We start from the raw sequence: 23,359 nt of genomic DNA, 5'->3' as shown, positions 1-23,359 counted from the left end.
AAATGTGAATTTTGTTGCAATTTCTATCTGGTAGCAAAATCCCTCCCCCCCCTTCCACACACACACAAATACTAAGTAAATAGATTTTTCATGTGGCTCAGTTCTTGGTCATCTGATCTTTTCCAGCTACATTCTCCCTCTTGGCCAATTCATATGTACCTTTAGCCTTAACTACCACCTTTACATTGATATTACTCAAATATGTATCTTTTGACATCTATAATGTTGTATAATACTACTCCTGTCTGCCCTCCCTGCCTCAAACTTGTGGACTCATCTCAGCTTCCTTCAACTAATTGTCTCACAGAGAATTGCTTCTCTTGGGCAAGAGCAGCATCCTCAATCAGCTATATCTTTCTTACTGTTTTCTTCAACTGAGGACTCCTGTTTGCTATCGCCATTCATAGACTTGGTGACAACTGAGCCTGCAAAACTTTTCTCCTCCTTCCATAGTCCTCAATTCTGCAAGGCTACATCTCTCATCAGATATTCAGCATGGCCTACAAGTATCACTGCTTCAACTTTAACCCTGCTAAAGTCCTCATCTATGCCTTCATTTCTTTTCTTCCTCTGACTTGCAACCCCTTTATTTCCCTGCTCTTCAGACTATCACATGCAGAATACTGCTGCCTGCTCTTCTGTATACCAAAAGAGACCATAACCTCCTCCCAAAGAATCTTTCTCCATAGTCCTTCAAAACTGCCCTCATTTTTAAAACCCTACATGGATAGACTCCGGTTTCTCTCTCCCATATTTCCTCCCTCTGCTCCTCTCTAATATGGATGGACCAAATCCTTCTTTAAAAGTAAAGTCCTGTTACCAACAATCAAGGAATTAAGAGATTTTTCTATATGAAGTTACTACTATAAATAAGTCCTGGTGTCAGAGAGGGTTTGCTAACATAGAAAATGGGTAACTATTCCTGCTCTGCTCTTTTTTCTAGTTTAATTGGATGGCAGAAGCCTTTTGTGGCCAATATTTTACAACTCCTAGCTACATCAGTAAAATAACATTTTACCACCGTCTTTGCCTGAATAACCTTCCCATAAATTCAGTTTTCATTGGACCTGTACTAACAGCCTGGGGCACATTCACAGCTCAGGGACAGGATCTGTAGAACAACAATCTCACAAGGTGCTGGACAGTACTGGTACTTAATAAACCTAACTTTTATAACAGGAGTTCATTAGGCACTAAGCTAGATTGAGACATGCATTATGGTATCATAATCACACTCTTCACATACATTACGAAGCAAAGGTCAAAGAATGAGTGCTTTCAATCCTCTGAGAAACTCAATTAGCATAAAGTAACATTTGCCCTGGAGAATCTTGAGGTCAATTTATAATTTATGGGTTTTTGTTTTTACATTTCTTTACTCTTCATAGTCAGACAGAGATGCTGAGGATCCCCATTTAAATTCTGTCGCTCTTCAGAGGGTCTCCATCCTCATTCTCCAACATGGGAGTGAGGAATCAAAGCAAGTAACCTCTCCAACACTAGCGATGCTCCAATATGAGGCACAAAAGCTGCTTCTGTGACTTAAAGCACCATCTTTCCACCAATGACAGAAAACTCACCTCCATAAGAAACTTCAACGCCATTAGGCCAAGAAGAGAAACTAAAATTACTGACACAACTTGGATTATCCTACCCATTTCCCTACTTTTTTGGGGGGGGGAGAAGGGCTCACTTTCACCTCTGTCTCCTGTTTGTGGATGGTTTAAAGATAATTTTAAAGATGGTTTAAAAAAATTTCACTTGCCACTTCCAGCCACCTAGGTCCTATGCTCTGCTGAGTTATGCAAGCCCTTCTGGAGTTAGTTTTTCCCACCATTTTGCTTGGTGAGAGAAGCTTCTTCAATTGGCGATGAAGAGCAAATGAACTCTAGCAGCAAAGTGTGATTGGAAACAACAATACATTAAAGACATACTGAACTTAGACAAGAATATACTTAGAGATTAAATTTGACACAGTCAGCTGGGGTTCTGTTTAACTAGAAATATCCAAATCTGAGATCTTTTATGTTATACTGAACTTGCACTACTTTCTGATGATCAGTCACAAAAGAATGTGTGAGCAAATATGCACTCATGGATTAATGCTGAAGGTCTGCAAAGTGTTTTGTTTTTATATGTACTTATGAAAGTGTTGATAAATTTACTGAGTGATTGCAATCAATTGGAAGTGGTAAAAATCTCAATAAAGTGCCTATCACTGTGGTATCTAATTGCTGTAAACACAATAAAGCCATCTGTACTACAATTACTTCTGCTTTGTTAATAATGTGAATTGTTTCATCTCGACCCATTTGTAATCCAACAGTACCTGACAATGTCGAGACCACTGAATGCAGAGAGAATATAATGCAAGTCATTTCTTACGACTATATAATGCTATCAGAGTATTTGAAGCTTTTTTAGTTCTGACCAACTAGGTTACACCAAAGTAATCAATTGTCTCCTATGACCGAGGAAAAGTAAGGAATGAATATACTGTGTTTTACCATAAAGGGACGTTTGTTTTCATGATCACTCTTAGAAACTGTATTTAATTGCTTTTCACCAAGGAGTTCATCATGGTTTTCCAAAAAATAAACAGGATTCTTGCCCAATTGTTCAATATTTCTACTCATTTTGCCCTCCCACAAACCGTATTTTATTGGCCTGTGTCCAATTTTCATGAATCAGCAGCTTGAGAAATGTACTGATCAATATCGTAAATTAGTGACAACATTTAGCTCAAATAAGCACCATTTTTATATCTGTCAATAAATCTGGAAAACTCAAGGGGATCGATTCCAACTTAAAACTGTGCTCGTATGTGGCAATGGAATGAAAAAATGTGTGTGATATAGTTCTTTAGGTCATATTAACATTCTGAATAGGCAATATATTATGCAGTCTCAGGCCTGAGAGCTATGAAGTCAGATTATAAAACTTTAGGTTAAAAGAGGAAGAACAGATTTGGTTTCTTGACTTTGTTGAGCACTCTGATACTGCACAAGAGCTCTCCTCACCTGTTGCAGTACATGCCTTTCCCTCAATGTCATTAATCTTCTGTGGAGCTCTACTAGTTCATCGAGATAAGCCTGAAAACAATCCCCCCCCCCAAACAAAGAACCTGTTAAGGAACAGTTGTGTATTTCCACAAACTCCAGATTTAGTACAGAGTATTTACAACAGCATTTGTATTCTCATTTGACTTGTTCTCTTTAGTTTAGCAAGGGAACTAACATTTAACTCCAACCAACTAATCAGTATGTGATCCAAGCAACCACCAGTTAAACTTTTTTACTTCATAATGTTGAAAAACTTTAAGGGGCCTTTGAAGTAATTTCACTATATCAGATATTCAAAAGAATTTCACAAAATCATGTTGGTTCTCCAATATGATAGAAGTTTGCATTCTATCATCAAGGGCCATTTTTGAAATTGATGAGCCACTGAATCTTGAAGAGCAAGTTGAATAATGGGCAGGAGGTTTTAAGATGCATGAAGGCATGAGTAAGAAAAAGTGAGCCAGTTATTCAGAAGGGATCAAACTCCCGCCCACCCCCTTGGAACTTAAACACTAATTCACACCAGGGGCAAATCCTTCCACTCCCTACCACAATAAAACTCATCTACATCTCATCTCATCTATGGCTGCCCACTAGCATTTATGAAATAACACATGGGTACCAAACATGGAGGTCACAGTCTCCAAGGAAGTTGAAATCTGATCTGAGGGAGGAGGGAGGCAGAGAGTCACGATCATCCTTCCTCTTTTTATGGTTACTTTTTTTTCCATTGTAACACATGATCATGGATGGAAAAGATTGAAAACTGCTGGTCTAACAAAGCAGTGCTATGTACTAGGTCATAGACAATCTAGGAATGGGAAACCAAATTAGGAGTCTCAGACTCATGGTAGCACAATGAGGTTACTACTAGTAAATTCTAAACCATTTTGGGGCTTACACTGGGAGATTACATTATGTTAACTAACACAACAGTAAAACCCATGTTAGAACTCACTTAACCATGGCCAGCTGACAAATTTAAACATGATAATCCCTCTGTATGCTGAGTGCTAATGTATGCTTAGCGTAATGCTAGTTAACGTGTTATATCACACTCTCATTTCCCAGTGAACACCAGCCCTTGGAAAGGATTCTGTAAAATATTCCTATTAATTGCCTGAGACTTATATTGTAAGATCTTTAGTGTGGGAACTGTCTTTTATTTGTTCTATAAAGCACTCTACATATTTGTGGCACTGTATACATAAAACAAACAATAGGTGGTAGATTCCCCATCCAGCGAAGTTTGCCAAAGCTTTGAGGGAACAATGCTTGCAAAGAAAAAAAGAGAAAAGCACAATGCTGTATTTAAGAAACACTTACAGCAGAGATATACTAACCAGTGAGTTTTCTGTTTTGTAACAAAAATAATACTGTAAAAGGGATGTAGAAGAAAAAATATAATAACTTAATGTGGCTTTCTAAATAGTTTATTGCCATCACACTCATATTTACCTTATCGCAATCACCATTCTTTATTTGTTTATCAGATTTATTTTGCTTTATTGGACTTTTCACTTCTAGAATCTGGAAAAGAAGCAGAAAATTCTCTAAGTATTAAGTGCATCTTTGGGCTGCATGAATTTTAAAAAATTAAGAAAACATTTAAAAAATGTTGTTACATAAAAACACATATATAAAAGAATATAAAAGCACATATATAAAAAAGAATATAAAAATGTCTGGAGGAAACCACAACCAAACCTTCCAAATAACCCTTCACAATCTTTGACCTAACAAACCTACTCAATCTTCTTTTCTTAGAAGTAACTTACATCACAAAATGCTGAATCACGACAAGATGGTTATATAAGAGTAATACTGATGCTAAATAATTTGATTCTATATCATTTTAAAGCTTCCCGGACTGTTTTTTGTATGGTCTTCATGTGAACCTTGACAGATTAAGAGGTCTAAATTTTTGAATATATGCATAGTGCTGAGGCAAACTCTACCTCCTTGGTAAAGGCTACATGCATTTAATGTGCAATATGATTAATATGTTTTCTTATTATCTTTATTGTTGTCTGCCTTTTCTGAAGGATACAGTTTTTGAAATGTAGCTAATCTAGTGTTTCCATGAGCTGCAATTGTGCAAAAAGAGTGTTTAATCAAAGATAACGATCATGCATTTACATAGCACCTTTCATTCAGTATGATCAGAGCCGGCTCTGGCTTTTTGGCCGCCCCAAGCAAAAAAAAAAAAAAAAAAAAGAATGGCAAAGCAAAAAAAACCAAACAACACCTGCAGCGTGGCCGGACCGCGGGTACAGGGGGACCAGCTGGGGGGGAAGGGGGAGGGAGCGGGCGGGAGAGAGAGAGAGAAGGGGGCGGCCAGGGCTACAGCGGGGGCACTGCCACGCGGCCCCTCCCGCTGCGCCGCCTCCTGCGAGGGCTCCGCGCCAGTTGGCGGGGAGGGAAGGAAGAGGACTGCCCGGCAGGGCGCTCTGGTTCTCCGCGCCGCCGCCCCCTACAGGGCGGCCGGAGCGGAACAACAACAACAACAAAAAAGCGGCCATGCCGCTCTAGGATTGGGTAGAATGCCGCCTTGAACAATCTGCCGCCCCAAGCACCAGCTTGCTCAGCTGGTGCCTGGAGCCGGTCCTGAGTATGATTACAAGCTACTTTATAAACTTGGGCCTACACAGTGTACAAATCATATGCCAGTGTCTCTTCATCAAATGCTGAAATTTAGTCACCTCTAGGTAAAGAATGTGTCAAATAGTCAAGAGTACACAATGCTACTAGATGACAGTTTTAGGACAGAAGTGAGGAATGGGATTTTTTTCCATTTGAAACTGAGTTTACGTAATCAGAATGTTATTACCCAATTTGGAGTGTGGCCAGTTGCTGTGAAAAGTGTCACAGACTGCTTAATGGTCACAAAAGATCAGGCTTTCTGTTTTACACCTCATCACAAAGAATATATCTCCAGTAGCATAGTTTCCCCTAACAACGTGCGGGGTTATCATAACACAACACCAACTTCAATATGAAAATTCCTCAGTCAGGGTTTGTTAAAAATGAAGATTTTTTGATACCCTCATGCCCTAACTTGAGTCTTTCATCAGTTTCCACCAACTCCTAGTATCTCCCCCAACTCCTGTAGTTCCCACAGATACCACCTAGGTGTTACCTTGGGTGACGGACATCTTATAAATGAGAGAGAGAGAGAAAAAAAGTGTGCAGCTACTTTCCAACACAGACAAGAAGACTATAGGTCTGTTTTATCCTAACTAAGTGTTTATTTTACAAAGGATGGTACGTGCCCAGACTGCAACGCGTGAAGCTCACCTGAAAAAAAAATTCTTAGATTTAACAAGCCCAGGACTATTGCAGTTGGGGTGGAGGAAGATAAATCTTGTCTTGACAAAATGTGAATGTTTCTGGGCAAAATGCCAGGCTTTTCAGTTTTTTTTTTTTTTAAGGGAAAAAGCTTTTATCAGTTTACCTAGGAGTGATGAAATTTTGATACACAGTAGCCCTAACATCAGAAATGGTTTTCATATAATTTCACTAGCCTGGGACACAGAGAAAGCTTGAAGGAGTTGCTCACTTATAATCTGCCAAATGTGGCTATTGAAATCCAGTAGCTTCCCCACATGCCATAGGTCATTCTCTCCAATACCCAAAGCACCCTAGTTTGGATGAAATGTGTCACTATACATGTTAGAGAAAGCTTATGCAAAGGCTCATATTAACTCAGTATTTGCAACTCTCAAACCTGCCTGAAACTGATTCCTTCAGTCACTAATCAGTTTTCCCTAATCTGTAATAGTATGGTTCTGTAGTGTGAACCTATTTTGTAACACAGGCCTTTTTACACCAGTCAGGAAGATCACGGCAGTACCTTGCTGGCAAGAACCATGTTTAAATATGGTTCTGACTAACACAATTGGAATTCTAGTACAGGTAGGCCTGATCATTCCCCAAAGTATACTTTCTACCTCATCTGTTAAGACTGTGCGAATGCTTTAAGATAGTGAAAAGGAACAAAGAGTCCTGTGGCACCCTATAGACTAACAGACGTATTGGAGCATAAGCTTTCGTGGGTGAATACCCACTTCGTCAGACGCATGTGGTGGAAATTTCCAGAGGCAGGTATAAATATGGAAGCAAAAATCAGTCTGGAGATAACGAGGTCAGTTCAATCAGGGAGGATGAGGCCCTCTTCTAGCAGTTGAGGTGTGAAAACCATGGGAGGAGAAACTGCTTTTGTAGTTGGCTAGCCATTCACAGTCTTTGTTTAATCCCGAGAGGAAGAAGAGGGTCTCATCCTCCCTGATTGAACTGACCTCGTTATCTCCAGACTGATTCTTGCCTGCATATTTATACCTGCCTCTGGAAATTTCCACCACATGCGTCTGACAAAATGGGTATTCACCCACGAAAGCTTATGCTCCAATATGTCTGTTAGTCTATAAGGTGCCACAGGACTCTTTGTTGCTTTTTACAGATCCAGACTAACACGGCTACCCCTCTGATACTTAAGATAGTGAGCTGTTCACTTCCAACTGGCATCTCTTTAAATACTCCATGATGTTTGGAGAGACCAAATGAGCACATATGAGTTTATGGTGCTCATTGGAGTAGACAGGCATGGCAGGAGAGACAGTGGCCAAATGGATCGTGCCTAGTGAGAGAGAAAGAAACAGTTATGATTTCCCTGCACAAAACCAGGTGAGATTTTCAAAAAGCAACCAGCTTTGGTTATCCCTACGTAGCTATCATTCATTTTCCTTGCACTCCAGTCTCCAAAGCAAGATAGCCCAGAATTAAGTGATAGCTTAAAGGAAATGGAAATGTCACTTTATGTATGTTTGTAAAAGTGATCTTTCTCCAAAGTTCATGTAGAAATCAGTTAAAATATTTAGAGACTTTTTGATTGATCCTGTTAATGCTTACTGACTGTGAAACGACATGGACTTCTTTATTGTTATTACAGGTGCTCCTGCTAAACACAGAGCATGTCTCCTTTTCTGCAGCATATCCTCATCTAATTGATATAAATGAATTATTCATGTTTTGCTGTTAGCATTGATACATTTATGTGTTATTGGAAAAGGAACTGATGGTATATTATTTGTGTCAGGAAAGAGAATTAATTTTCCTGAAGGAAGGCAGGGAGTGCTGTCTAGGCTCACCTGTAACACTCAAGTTAAAAAATTTTATTAAAACAGTGGATCCATTTTATCCACATTGCCACTATAAACATGTACTTATTCTCATTTAATTTAGCCTGGCTATATGAGAGTTTAGAGTGTGAACAAGTTTCCTCTGCAGTAGATTTGTATTCTGTTTTGTCACCAAACACAAGTATATAAATTACTTTAGTTATATATCTTTATACATTGTGAATGTCAATTGCTTTAAAGATAATAGCAAATGCATATATTGTAGTATGCTTATGTGTTATTAAAAACTCCATTAATTTAGAAATATGTTGTGACCTAACAGATTCGGTAGGAGGACCTCCTGAGTTCTAATCCTTGTTTGCTACTGACTCATTGTGTAGATTTGGGTCAGTTAACTTATCTTTCAGTTTCTACACCTGCCAGATGGGATAACACTACTTACCTATCTCAACAGTACTACAAAGACTAGCTACTATTTCTACAATGCTAAGCATTATTTACTATAAATATATCAAAATGCTTTATCTAATATGGTTGATTAAAACTTTGAGATGCAGACCAAATGAAAAAAAATAATCCTGATTACATGTGAACCGAAAGTAACACCAAGAGTAGGATTGCTATTGTAAAGCCAGGTCATAAGTTTACCGTTTACAATAGCATGACTTAATATACACAAAAGTGTTGTCTTCCATAGAATACTGCCAAATACATTGCTCATCTGCTTTTACAGAGAATATTTGTTCAGCCAAATATATTCAAGTTCAGGGTAAAAGAAAATGAATTAGTCTGAAAATTAAGCAACAAGGCTAGCTCCAAAGCTTTTAGTGTAGATACACCACTCTTATATGTAGAGAACCTCACTGTACCTGATTGTTGTTGGTTTTTAATAAAGGTGGTGGAGGTTCATGATGTAGCGGTGAGGAAGCTGAACTGCTGTCACTGTCACTACCGTCACTTAGACTAACCCTGAGGAAAGAGAGCCACAGAAATCAGACATAAAAACAAAGGCTGAACACACTCCCACTCCCAGATCACACTCGTAAGTGGGACACTGAGAATGTTCTTTGCTATACAAGCTGTCATTAGTTATCGGAACTTTAAAAGTGCAGCTGCGCTGTCAGCAAAGGGCAGGCACCCAAGCAGAAGTCACCCTGCTGCTGCTTTGAAGCCTTCCAGTGGAATAAGGAGTATTAATAAGGAGTCTAATATGGAGAACTGGAATAGCTGCCCTCCCATAAATCCTTCACCTCGATGACTGAAGTGCTATACTGTTTAATTCATAGTTGTCACTAGTAAACAGAATCTCAATGAGGCAAGTGTCCCAACTGCAGAACCCCCTGGAAATTGTGGACAGGAAGAACAAATTCTTAAAACATTTTAAAGAACAAAATGTGAATTCACCACAGCTACTCTTCCTTCCTTCCATAATGTTCCAAGCTTGCATAGTTCCTGCTTATATAAGTGCTTCACTAAAAGTTAATTAAGACATCCACAATATAATAAGTTCATCATAAAATAATTTTATTACATTCTTTTTTCTGATTGACAAACACTTTTTCCACTTCAGTGCTCAGCATAACACACAGTAACATACACTGACACTGTGGGAGTTTGAAGCTTGTTAGGAGCTTTTTCTTTCTCAATGTCAGTTAACAGAACTTACTGGTATAATGCATCACAAAAATGGCAACTACCTACACAACCAACTTTGTTGGGATCCTTTTGTATCCTTTTATCCTATACCCCAAAGTCATAAAATTCAAAAGCAAGAGGAATGAAGTTCTATGAATTACTGTGCAATAACTCTGCAAAGGTCTGTTTCCCATTAACTTACAAACTGTAAGCATTGTAAAGACAGATGGTTTTCGCTGAAGAGACAGATGGATTGAAATTGGACATTTGGAGGGGAAAAGTTGCACACATGTATCCAAGAGGAATACAGTAGAACCTCAGAGTTACGAACTGACCAGTCAATCACACACCTCATTTGGAACCAGAAGTATGCAATCAGGCAGCAGCAGAGATGGGGGAAAAAAGGCAAATACAGTACTGGTGTTAAACATAAACTACTAAAAATATAAATGGAAAGCAGCATTTGTCTTCTGTGTAGTGCAGTTTCAAAGCTGTATTAAGTCAATGTTCAGCTGTAAACTTTTGAAAGAACAACCATAACGTTTTGTTCAGAGTTACAAACATTTCAGTGTTACAAACAACCTCCATCCCCTATGTGTTTGTAACTTTGAGGTTCTACTGTAGTTCATTTTCTATACACTATCACTACTGTCTGTTTGAATTTTGCATACATTAAATTTTATTAATTTACAGCTGCATTAAGTTATACCCTACTAAGGGGTTTGGATGTTTTGGCTGGGGGGACACCCCACAGGTGAGCTCTGGCGGGGAGGGGTTATGGGTGTCTGGTCCCCCAGCTGGGCTCGGGTGGTGAAGGGGGCAGAGAAACAGGAACTGGGTTGTCACAGGGGTTTCTTTAACTCTCTACTCCCAGGGGAATTTTTATGTGCGTCTGTATTGTTACAGACATACTTCCTGACAAGTATTTTGAAATAAAATTACCAAAATAATTGAAACGGACTGTGATTATGTAGTGTTATTTTGACAAATAAAATTTGCAGAATTTTAAAATATCGTGCACAGAATTTTTCATTTTTTAGCACAGAATTCCCCCAGGAGTAGCAGTTTGGAAGACTTATTCCTGCAATTCATTGACAACAATGAATGCAGACTTGGGGCTGGATCCCCAAAACCCCCTTCAGTCTGATCCTGTATTGATGCAGATGTTGGACCTGTGAAAAGCCATCTTAGTCACCAACAAGTGGGTTGGGGAGGTTGTTGATGGAGGTTCTTCCTCCCACCTTTAAATCCACGTATCATTGCTTTGCTGACTGGGGAGAGAATCTGAGGCTACCAACTGACTGTTCTATTGGTTATCAGAAAGTACTCTGACTACACAGAAGGGTGGCAATTGGAAAGAATAGAAAATTCAGCAAGGAGACTGCCCCACCCCTGCTGATTAGGGGAGACTGGGCCGCCAATGACTGCCCAACCAATAAGAAAGGGAAGTCCACTAGAGCCTGATGGATGGCTCTCCTGGGACCTCTTCCCTGTTCCTGTGGCTGGCAAACTGAAACACAATCTCTCCCAAAGCCTCGTCCAAAGACCCAAATGGGAGGAATTTGGGGGAAGGAGGACAGATATGTTTAACTATTACTCAACTGTTGTCCCTCTTTTTAAATCCCAGAAGATGAAACCTACTTTGTTTTAGTTAAACATCAAAAATAATAAGCCATATTCTAGTTTGAATAAACAGAATAAAATATTTAGGGTTTTTTCAATGAAGTTCTGGGTAAAAGTAAAGTTATCAACAAAAGCTATAAGTCACACCGTTGCATTATCTGCATATGCCATGTTTTACAGAAAAAAGTATTTTAGAGATGTTTCACCGTTTCGGGTTTAAAAAAATACTGTCTTTTTTAATCTCTTCACCATAAAGCTAGGCTTTTTTATTATCATGAGTTGAAACATACAGGATTTGGAGGAAGAGAAAAATCATATCTACTAGATTTTTTTTTTAAGTCACTACAAATGTCTTAAAAATTTCTCTCCTTGCATAACACGTTTTACGATTTAACAGTTCACTATCTTGGAGAGGCCAAGGCTAAATGTTCAACTTTACCTTCTGTTTCTTATGCTCATGCACAATGCTGCAAAGTCTAGGCCAAGGGTGGCCAACCTGAGCCTGAGAAGGAGCCAGAATTTACCAACGTACAGTAACTCCTCATTTAACGTCTTCCCGCTTAACCTTGTTTCAAAGTTATGTCGCTGCTCGATTAGGGAACATGCGCGTTAAAGTTGTGCAATGCTCCCTTATAACGTCGTTTGGCTGCCTGCAAGATTCTGTGGAAGAGCAGAGACTTTACAAGAGAGCATTGCACAAGTTCCTCTTCTCCGCCTCCCCCACTGCCAAACAGTGCTTAGGACTTTCTGGGAGGGAGGGGGAGGAGCGGGGAAGGGCTGCATCTTCACTTCTCACCTCCCTCCCAGAAAGTCCTAAGCGCTGCCAAACAGCTGTTTGGCAGTGCTTAGGACTTTCTGGGAGGGAGGGATGGGGAGGAGTGGAGACTCGGTGCTTCCCCGCTCCTGCTCCTCCCTCCCAGAAAGTCCAAACAGCTGTTTGGCAGCGCTTAGGACTTTGGGGTGGGGTGGAGTAGAGGAGCGGGGACGTGGCGAGCTCTTGAAAGGAGGTGGAGTGGGGGTGGGAAGAGGTGGGCCTGGAGTGGAACAGGGACAGGAAGAGGTGGGCCTGGAGCATTCCCCGGCAAAGTCGGCTCCTGTTCTTCTCCGGGGAAGCTGCCACTGCTGCTGCGAAGGTGCTTCCTAGCGTCCTTGCCTGCAGCGGCTGTGCCTGTGTGAGGTAAGCCGGGACACTTCCCAACCACAGTACAGTACAGTACTGTACAGTACATAATACCTTTTGTCTTCCCCCCCAAAATTTCCTTAGAACCTAACCCCCCACATTTACATTAAATCTTATGGGAATATTGGATTCGTTTAACATTGTTTCACTTAAAGTTGCATTTTTCAGGAACATAACTACAACGTTAAGTGAAGAGTTACTGTACATTGCCAAAGAGCCACAGTAATACGTCAGCAGCCCCTCATCAGCTTCCCCTCCCCGCTCCCAGCACCTCCAACCTACAGGCAGCCCCATGGATCAGTGCCTCTCCCTCCCCGCACCTCCCGATCAGCTGTTTTGTGGCGTGCAGGAGGCTCGGGGGGGTAAGGGGAGAGGAGCGAGGGCATGGCAGGCTCAGGGGAGGGGGTGGAAGCAGTGGAGTGGGGGCAGGGCCTATGGCAGAGCCAGGGGTTGAGCAGCGAGCACCTCCCAGCACACTGGAAAGTTGGCGCCTGTAGCTCTTGCCCCAGAGTCGGTGCCTATACAAGGAGCCGCATATTACCTTCTGAAGAGCCGCATGTGGCTCCGGAGCCACAGGTTGGCCATCCCTGGTCTAGGCTGTAAACACTGCATGGAGGGGACGGTTTACTTGTGTTTTTTTTAAAGTTACCCATTAAGTTTTAAAAAAATTGAGAAACATTTCTATTTGTCTTAAGTTTCGCAAAGTTTTATTTAGAGACACCAACACCCCCAAAACAAACGAACAAAAAAACCCTCTACAGCCAGAGACAGATGGGACCAAAAGTGCCTTATAAATTATATTTAACATTAATATTCCAATTCAGAGGTTCTCAAATGGATATCTGTAGAATGGTGGCTGTTCGTAGGGTCTGCTTTTCTCCTTGATTCCAGATGATAAACTGCATTAGAGAGACAGCTAAACTACATTTAATACTTTCCTAATATTACTCTTCCACATAAGCAATTGCTCAAATTGATACTCAAGTGTTATGTGGGATGAAGGATAGGTCATGAAGGATAGGACAAGAAGTCCACAAGAACCTCTTTAAGATGAGGTATCTACCCACTATGAAAAAGTTTGAGAGCCCCTGTTCCACCTTGTACAGGATTTTCAATGACATATGGCAACAGCTCAGAATGTATGATGAATTTCTCATTTGTTATGTCATACTGAAGTCAAAGTCGGGATGCAGAACAGATAATAAAAAATCAGGCCAGAAACCTCATCATTTTTGGGACTAGGGCTTGCAATACATCCTCCATGAACTGGACACTATGTAAATTGCTTAGATAAGTCCCTCTAAAACAATGAACTTTGACAGCTTTATATATATGTCAATCACAAGATTTGTGGGTTAACTTTTACCCGGGGTACAGAACACCTTGCACATGGAGGACCTGATTCTGCTCTCGCTTACGCCAATGTGAATCAAAAACAACCTAACAAAGTCACAACAGTGTAAAGCCAGTGAAAGTTAGAGGAGAATGGCTCAAACTGACCAAATGGTTTTGTGTAGAAGCAGCTCACATTTGGGAGCATCTGATTTGATAGTTTAAAAGTGGCACTGCATATGCATGCTCTTTATAGAAATTGAATAAATTGCCTGTTTGTTGAGCTTAAGCTATTCAGCTTTTTAAAAAAATGCATATGTCATAACTACTGCTATCATACTACCTCAGACTTCAAGTTGTTTACAGTTACAAGATACTCACCTGCGACCTCTACTTCCTCCACGAGTATTTACAGGTCTCTCCATTTCAGAGTCATTCTCATTCTCATCTGCTTCATCTGATTCATCTTCATTATCATCAGAATGCAGATCTTTCATTATAGACCTCAAGGGACCTGACCAACAGAAATGACAAAACAGGCACAAATCAACAATTGGAATTCAAATTCACTTTGCAATGTTCCAGACACATCCGCCTATTATACAGTTTTACAGAGGAAAAATAATCCGAAGAGTTAGAGGTGGGGGGGGGGGGAGTCTTTTAAGCATTAAACAAATGAAGTAATGCACTTGAGGCTTATGCTGCAAACACTTGCACATAAATCATTTACTCATGTAAGCAGTCCTGTTGATTTCAATGGGCTTACTTATAACAGTAAAGTGACCCATGTGTCTAAGGGTTTACAGGACTGGGCCCCCTGGAATGTAGCTTAAGCAAAATATTTTCACACCAAATATTCCCCATTGCATGTTTTAATTTAAGAAAAATGGAGTGTTCTATTTTTTATTATTATGAATGAGATACTTATAAGCTGCTAGCCTTCCCCCCTTCCCTCTTTCTCAAAGGTTATTCTCTATCAATAAAGTTCTACAGACACATATTGGTAATAGTACATTTGTTAGGTTAATCCATGTATTGAAAAGCAGAGTTTAATAAATCATTCTGATTGTAACTTGTTCTGACCAAGGCAGTCTTTGTCTGCCTGTTTTTGATCTATTTAGATAAAGCTGTTCCTTTTATTTCAAGGTCAATTTCAGGTCAAGCAAGCACTTTGCTAGCATTCATATGTAAGAAGCATGTCAATCCCATTCAACACTGTCCTATCTTTTCTCTTGAATTAATTTGAGGTGCTCAGCCTGGTTCTCCCTAAGACGCTATAAAAATTAACTTAGGATTTAGTTCTTTCATTGTACCTTTTATTTATTTTGCTATAAAAGGTGGTTAGGCAAAGCTGCATGTTTAACATATCTGCGAAATATAAAAGAGGACAGCTGCTTAAAAGGAGCATGGGTAAGGGTCAGCTTGGGAGGCTGAAGGAAATTCATCAGACCACAGAGAGTTTGATTCCTTATCACATCATATTCAAGAACATAGAGGGCATCCAGGAATGGCAGGAGTAGTGGTGGCAGTAGTTTATTATTACATTTCTATACTGGCAATAGTTTATTATTATTATTACGTTTTTATGGTGCCTTCAACACAAGAATCTCAAAGTACTTTACTATCATTAATAAATTAAGCCTCACAATACTCTTGTAACGTAGTTAAAGTTCAGTCACAGTTTCAGGACCATGCTTTAACAATGAGACTATACCTCCCCTAGGTAGGGGACTGTGATGTAAATTATTTCAATTCTGACAGGGATCACACCAGAGGCATCCAGAGTGTCTTTGTCCAGTGTTAACAGTGCTTACAGTTTTAAGGCCTATATTTAAAATGGTTTACAAGTAAGGCTGTGCAAGGTTTGTTTAAGTTAGCATGGTTTGGGCAAATGGAATTTAGTGGGTTCTGTTCTGTATTTGCATACCCTGAGGTCTGCTTGGAGCCAAGCCGATAACATGGGGCTGATGGGCATATGCCTAGTGCATCAGACATGGGCAGAGACCACAGGATAGGCAATTCTAATAGCAACAGACTGCCAGCTGAGATGCTGCAGAGGCCAGCAGTGAGCTGAGGGCACTAATCAGGAGAGGACTCCCATCCTTGGCTTCTAATAAGTGTATGTGGAGGATAGTGGTGAATTCCTTCCCCTGCCCCTAGCACTACCATGCGGACAGGAAACATATTGATCAGTTCTGGTCTGCTAGAAGAGATTCCTTTGGCCAACTGCCTTCTTGCCTGTTGCTCTGTGTGGGAAATGAATGGCAGAGGGACAGGACAGCAGAAGAGAATGAATGAAAGAGTTAAAGGAGGGAATTAAGGAGAAATTATGAGAAAGAGGCTTCATTTGAAGAGAGATAGAAAGAAGGAAGGAGAAATTAAGGGGGAGGAGGAAGACAAGAGAAAGACTGGGAAACAGAACAAAAGACCAGATAAGTGGTAGAGGAAGAGAGGAAAAAAGGGAAGTATCAACATTCAAAAACGAAGCAATAACAGACAGACATAGGATGGAAGCAGTTGAAAGGTGGATAAGGAACTGGTTAAAGGGGAGACAACAATGAGTCAGACTGAAAGGGGAACTGTCAGTCTGGAGGGGGATTACTAGTGGAGTTCCTCAGGGATTGGTTTTGGGATCAAATTTATTTAACAATTTAATTACTAACCTTGGCACAAAAAGCAAGTGTGCTCTAATAAAATTTGTGGATGACACAAAGTTGGGAGGTATTGCCAATATGAAGGACGAACGGAATATCATACAAGAAGATCTGGATGACTTTGTAAACTGGAGTAATAGAAGTGGGATGAAATTTAATAGTGCAAAGTGCAAGGTCATGCACTTAGGGACTAACAACAAGAATTTTTGCTATAAGCTGGGGACTTATCAGTTGGAAGCCACAGAAGAGGAGACAGACCTGGGTGTATTGGTTGCTCATAGGATGACTATGAGCTGTCAATGTGATGCAGCTGTAAAAAAAGGTTAATGCAGTCCCAGGATACACCAGGTGAGGTATTTCTGGTAGAGACAGGGAAGTGTTAGTACCATTATACAAGGCACTGGTGAAACCTCATCTGGAATACTGTCTGCACTTCTGGTCTCCCGTGTTTAAGAAAGATGAATTCAAACTGGAACAGGTGCAGAAAAGGGCTACTAGGATGATCCGAGGAATGGAAAACCTACTTTAAGAGAGGAGACTAAAAGAGCTTGGCTGGTTTAGCTTAACCAAAAGAAGGCTGAGGGGAGATATGATTGCTCTCTATAAATACATCAAAGAGATAATACCAGGGAGGGAGAAGAGGTGTTTAAGTTAAGTGACAATGTGAACACAGGAACAAATGGATATAAACTGGCCATCAAAAAGTTTAGGCTTGAAATCAGGCAAAGGTTTCTAACCATTAGAGGAGTGAAGTTCTGGAACAGCCTTCCAAGGGGAGCAGTGGGGGCAAAAATCTAACTAGCTTCAAGACTGAGCTTGATAAGTTTATGTAGGGGATGGTATAAGGGCATATGTCCCATTGGTGATAGCAAAAATTCCCAATGGCTGGAGATGGGACACTAGATGGGGAGGGCTCTGAGTTACTACAGAGAATTCTTTCTGCCTGGTGGGTCTTGCCCACATGCTCAAGGTCTAACTGATCACCATCATTGGGGTCAGAAAGGAATTCCCTCTCTGGTTAGATTGGCATACATCCTTGGGGTTGTTCACCCTCCTCTGCAGCATGGGTCACGGGTTACTTGCAGGTTTAAACTAGTGTAAATGGTGAATTATCTCTAAATCATGATTTGAGGACAGTAACTCAGCCAGAGGTTAAGGGTCTAATTTCAGGAGTGGGTGGGTGAGGTTCTGTGGCATGCAATGTGCAGGAGGTCAGACTAGATTATCACAATGGCCCCTTCTGACCTTAGAGTCTATAAGGAGGAGGAAAGGAACAAAGAGGAAGAACAAAAACAAGAGGGGCAACAGTAGATTAAAATATTGTATTCAAATTTAACAATATAATGTACAAATATTTAATCTCACACACAGGACAGCATTAAAAACCAACATTTACCAGTTAAAGTGCTTGGAAGTACCATAATTATCTCTTATTTTGGCAGAGGACTGTAGGCCACTCTAAATATCTTGCCCCTCCTTTAACCCTATTTGGCCTCACCAGTCCTTCTTAGAGTTTTGTGTTAGTTTGAACCCAAAGTGAAGCAAAAAATGAAACCAGTGAGTTTTCCTCACCTGCCCTACACAGTCTGCTTCCCTAACAAGCCCAAGCTACCCCTTTACCTTTAAGTGTTGTCTTCTCTGTACATGCAACTATATGTACCCAAGTATGCACAGCAGAGGGGCATCTTATCTGCTACGCCTCTGGATGTCTTCTGGGGGAAATTAGATGGCCCTTTCTTTGGCCCTTCACAGGGCAGCCAGTTGGCTTACTCCTCTCTCCTATGTAGAAAGCCCTCCCACAGCAGACACACAGACATGCATCCACCAGAGGCACAAGACAGACTGCCACACCATATCCCATCCTCCATCCCCAATATACAGACGCTTACACAATAGCAGACTGGAAGATGCATTCACTTAACAGGAAAGTCCCAGAACAGAGGAGCATCTATTGGCACTTACTGCTGTGACCACACACCTAGCAGTGTTGGTGGTGGGAGGGGGAGAAAGAAGGGCTGCCACTTATTCTGCAAAAGGTTCGGAACTGGAAAATCTGTGCAACGTCCCATGTAAAGCTCAGGAGGTGAAAGGGGCCAAACTGCGCCCTCTAAAGATATTAGGAGGAGAGGAAAGTGATAGATCACCAGGTTCCCTCCTTGAAAAGACATCAAAGAGGTAAGGAAAACGTCCACGGCTCTTGGTGGGGTAATGGGGCAGCCCATATACATCACCACTGAAGTTTTCGTGAATACTGGTGGGATTCAGTATAAAAGATTTTGCACAGCCTTAGTTACAAGCCAAGTGCCTGAAAGTGGGGATGCAACAACAGCCTATTTTTTTCCTTGCTTTCTTGGTCTAAAGATAGTTATAACACACTGGAAACATTGCTGTCAGAATACAGAGCCAATCAGTAATGGTCACCTTCATAAAAACCTGACAGATATGCATTCTGTTTAGATTTTCTTTTTAAACAGAATCCTCTCTCTGGGGTACTAATCTATTCCATTTTAAAGAAAAAAATAAATCTGACGAATATAAATGCATACACTGAAACAAATTCAATTTTAATCAGTCAAAAGCTTCCTGCTTTAAAAAAAAAACAAGTTGATCAAGAACATATCAGTTGTACAATTTGACAAAGTCAAGGAAAAAAGCCAAACAGGAACTAAGTGGTTTAATAGCTCTTATGAATCTCAATTGATTTATATAAAAACTGGTTTGGCAGGCTCTCCTGGCGGAAACTTACATTTCTTTACTGAGTTCTGAGGGAGCCAAAATTATTAGCCAGAAAAATCTAAATGTGTCCTTAAAGACTAACAATAACGTTCTCTATGTCAGATTATTTTTAAAAGTAAATATATCATTTTGGAAGTTTAAGGGCCTAACCCCTTGAGTTGCTAAGTGCTATCCAACTCTTAATAAATTCACTGTGTGTGTGCATGAGCACGCAAGGGCAGCAAAGACTAGACAGAAATGCTCATCAACTCATTGGATTGGACTCTTGTCTCATGATTCTTCAAAGGGATTCACAGATACAGACCCTTATTCCCTACATGAAGCCCAATTAACTCCTGTGGGGCTCCAGGCAGGAATAAGGATCTACTGATCCTTCTGCAAGATTACAACTGCAAGATCTTTAGGATCTAGCATCTGTAAAGTATCTAGCACGTTTCTTGGTGCTATGTAACAAATAAATAACCACCCTCTTCTGAATGAAAAATATACATTTTTCTCTTTCTGCTTCTTACATGTTATAATCACGTTCACATACACCTTGAAGAAAAAGGATGAAGCAGAACAGAGACTAATTCACTACTTTAGACTGTGAAAAAGACAGAAGAAAAGTGGTAATGAGATGCCATCAATCATGTTACTGGTTGGCCCCTTCATTCCACACTTTTCTCAATTTCTTTTCCTTGTTTGGTACCTTGTTGTCTGCTGTTCTGAGATGGTGTAAAACTGGAGCTGGAACTTGAGCTTGAACTGGCAGGGCTAGGCTGTTCAGACTTAAAAAAACAAACACAAACACACAGTTGTAAATACATTTGCTCCAAACTTTAACAACAACAAAAGAGCACAGTTTACTGCTTCATGCACTTCTCTGCAAGGAAAAATGCCACTAAACAGGATGATATTCACAATGATAATTATTTCCTGACCATTTCATGAGTCAGAGAGCCAGAAGATGTACAAATTACTATGCATACAAAACATACACACTGTTGCAGGTCATATGCAAAAGCTTTGTTTCACAAAACCAATACTCTATACAATAAGCTACCCATGCCCTATTTTGAAAAGTTATACAACACATGGGTTTAAATGACTTTATAATGCAACAGACCTAAAGATATAATGCAGGCTTGTCCAACTTTAGTTGCAATGTTTTCCTAATAAATCATGACTAGGACTCTAGGAGGCAGAAGGGACCAAAGTAAAGCAGGCTAGATGACAAACAGAAAAAGCCTAGGACAATTTCTTTTTTTACCATCACCAAGGGATATATTATATATAAATAAATATATTTTTCTGCTCCCATTGGGCTTCTCCTCAGCACAACACTTTTCCCTTATGGAAAAATCCCACAGACTTTAATAAGGATTGAACTAAAAGGTTTAATTTTTCTAAAGGTATAGATTTCAATAGAACACCTTTCTAAAGAATTGTTAAAACCAACTTTTAGCATTAATAGAGAATCATAACCTTGCAACAGAATTCTATAGAGAGTATATAATTTTTTATTAGTTCTATAAATGGCTTCGAATATTTTCTGTAGAACCTTATCAGTTTTATCCATATTAAAATCTATACATTTTTGCCATAATGGTATATGAGGCTTCTATTGAGTCCTCATGCCTGTTTAACACCATTTTGCAACCACCCCAACCTGACCTCTCCCCCCACAACTTTGTGACTTCTTGTCTCAATGCCTAAAAATATAAGAGCAAACAAGCAAGCATCCGAAACAAATACAAGACAGCAGAGAAAGCTAAAGGAGAGGCTAAAATCCTCCAACATAGAGAGAAAAATGCCCCACTGAAAGTATGATAACTTGGATTGAGAATTGGAATTTTAAACCCTATTATTAAAAACAAAACCTCCCCAGTCTTTAAGCTTTATGTAACTGCATCATTATGATGTGTTACCCAGGTTAAAAGAGAAATCTTCCAACTCTTTTTGGCTATATACTTTCCTCTCTGATTAATATCGCACTAAATCCTTGTCAAAAATAACAGCAATAATATCTAGCCATTGTAAAGCTCAGAGCTAACTTGCACTTTTATGCATACAGCTTAGATAAGCCAACAGTTGTCTTTTTGTCATAAATCAATCTATTGTTGCCCTTCGTAATGAGAAAGCAGATTTACAGCCTTTTACCGTCTTTTCTCACAATCAAAAAGATGCCTATTTGGGCAACAGAACATTTCTCTTTTTCCGATAATGTTTGAGAAAAAAGTAACATCTGTTCCTCTCAAATGAATGACAACTAGAGTTCTCAGTTAGACAACTGAAATACAAACTTTGGGCCTGATCCTCCACAAACTTACAAACTTTATTTGAGTAAGTCAAGTCAGTGCAGAAGTCTTCGAAAACTAAATGGGACAATTCATATGAGTAGAATTACTCATGCATGGGTAAGTGATCACAGAATCAGACCTGTAGATATACAGCCCCACACCCACTCCCCCCAAATAAGAACAGTTGAAAGAAGGACTCAGTCACGAAATGGCATTAAAATACTATTTTCCCTTTTTCTAAAATGCCTGGCAAGCCATACAAATATAAAAATGAAGGTCTTTAACTACACATTATGATCTAACAATACAAACCAAACATTTTGGTCCAAGACTACATCAATAAGGAAAAAAAACGGTCAATACAAATGGTAAAGATATCAAGTATCAGGGGGTAGACGTGTTAGTCTGTATCCACAAAAACAACAAGGAGTTCAGTATCAGAGGGGTAGCCGTGTTAGTCTGAATCTGTAAAAAGCAACAGAGGGTCCTGTGGCACCCTTAAGACTAACAGAAGTATTGGAGCATAAGCTTTCGTGGGTGAATGCCCACTTCATCAGACGCAAGAGTTCAGTGGCACCTTAAAGACTAACAGATTTATTTGGGCATAAGCTTTCGTGGGTAAAAAACCCACTTCTTCAGATGATATCAACATTTTCAAAACAAATTTTAGCCTCTTCACAAGTTACTCTAAGGGTTTCCTTTATCTGTCAATTTCTGCTTTTGACAACAAAATTACTTGCTGACAACTGGTTTCAACAGGTTGCCATATGTGTTGTATATTTTTGTCAGCTACTATAATTTTCACACAGAAATTGTAACTTATATGAACTCAACTGCAAATTCTAAGCTTCCATTTTAAATCAGATCCTAGTCGCATACCAATATTTGATTTATAATAATATTTTTAAAATCTGTAAACCCTGGCAAAAACATGTCACATACCTTTAGGTGTGTTTAAGGACTCTAAAAGTTCACTGTTTTCATTTTCGGCTAACACCACACTAATGATTACTTAAGGTAAAAGGCTAACCCTACTAACACTACCAGACAGGAAGAGAAAACAAGTAAAAGCTTACCACTGCCAACAGTTCTATTGACTATAATGGAACTGCTTGTAGTGGCAAATACTATTGCCATCAGTAAGTGACTAGAGAATCAGGCCTCAGGAGCAAACAGATGTGTGGTTTGTAAATTCACTTTAATACTCTTCTCATGTTAAGAGATACAATATTACTCTGCTACAATCAAAATTTTGCCACATCGTGAAATAGTTTTGAGAAATCTTAAACTGTAGGAACAAGGAAAAGCCACTGAGTACAAGATGTCTTAACACACACTTGCCTTGTCCTTTTAAATGTTTCTTAATGCCACCTTGAGCTCATTAACGTTCTTTGCTTCATCTGCCCTTTCTAGTCACTTATTCCATGAGACAGAGTATGATAAATGTTGAATATTAATTTCTAGAAACTAAAAAGTTAGCTTTAAGGGTTTTGAAAAATCCCAGAGGGTCGAGGAGAAAGAGTTGCTTTTAACATAAAAATGAATATTATTTGCAGGAAAAGTTTGCATTGTAGACAAAACTGAAAATATGTCTTCCATGCATGAATATGGATTCGTGTCTAGTGGGCTGACACTTTTTGTTACCAGAGTCTCTCTTTTGTCACTTAAGCAACGCTTTTTGACAGTTTTACAGGCTGTTATCCCAAGGACCTTGGTA

General features: G+C 39.7%; 1 protein-coding gene across 7 annotated transcripts in view; it reads right to left on the bottom strand.

Moving 5' to 3' along the window:
- Positions 1-23,359, bottom strand: part of MLLT3 (MLLT3 super elongation complex subunit) — a 210,693-nt gene that overhangs the window by 7,052 nt on the left and 180,282 nt on the right. For 5 of the 7 annotated variants that reach the window (XM_005297691.5, XM_042850550.2, XM_005297692.5 and 2 more), the window contains 5 exons: positions 20,052-20,130; positions 14,352-14,484; positions 9,070-9,169; positions 4,521-4,592; positions 3,021-3,092 (listed from right to left, as the gene is read on the bottom strand). In XM_005297691.5, the coding sequence (XP_005297748.1) occupies positions 3,021-3,092; positions 4,521-4,592; positions 9,070-9,169; positions 14,352-14,484; positions 20,052-20,130 (456 nt within the window). The remainder of the gene's footprint in view (positions 1-3,020; positions 3,093-4,520; positions 4,593-9,069; positions 9,170-14,351; positions 14,485-20,051; positions 20,131-23,359) is intronic. The other 2 variants (XM_042850548.2, XM_065549461.1) reach the window with 1 other exon arrangement.

Source organism: Chrysemys picta, chromosome 6 (genome assembly GCF_011386835.1).
Source record: "Chrysemys picta bellii isolate R12L10 chromosome 6, ASM1138683v2, whole genome shotgun sequence".
NCBI classification, from domain to species: Eukaryota; Metazoa; Chordata; order Testudines; family Emydidae; genus Chrysemys; species Chrysemys picta.
This window is presented reverse-complemented; position numbering and strand designations above follow the sequence as displayed.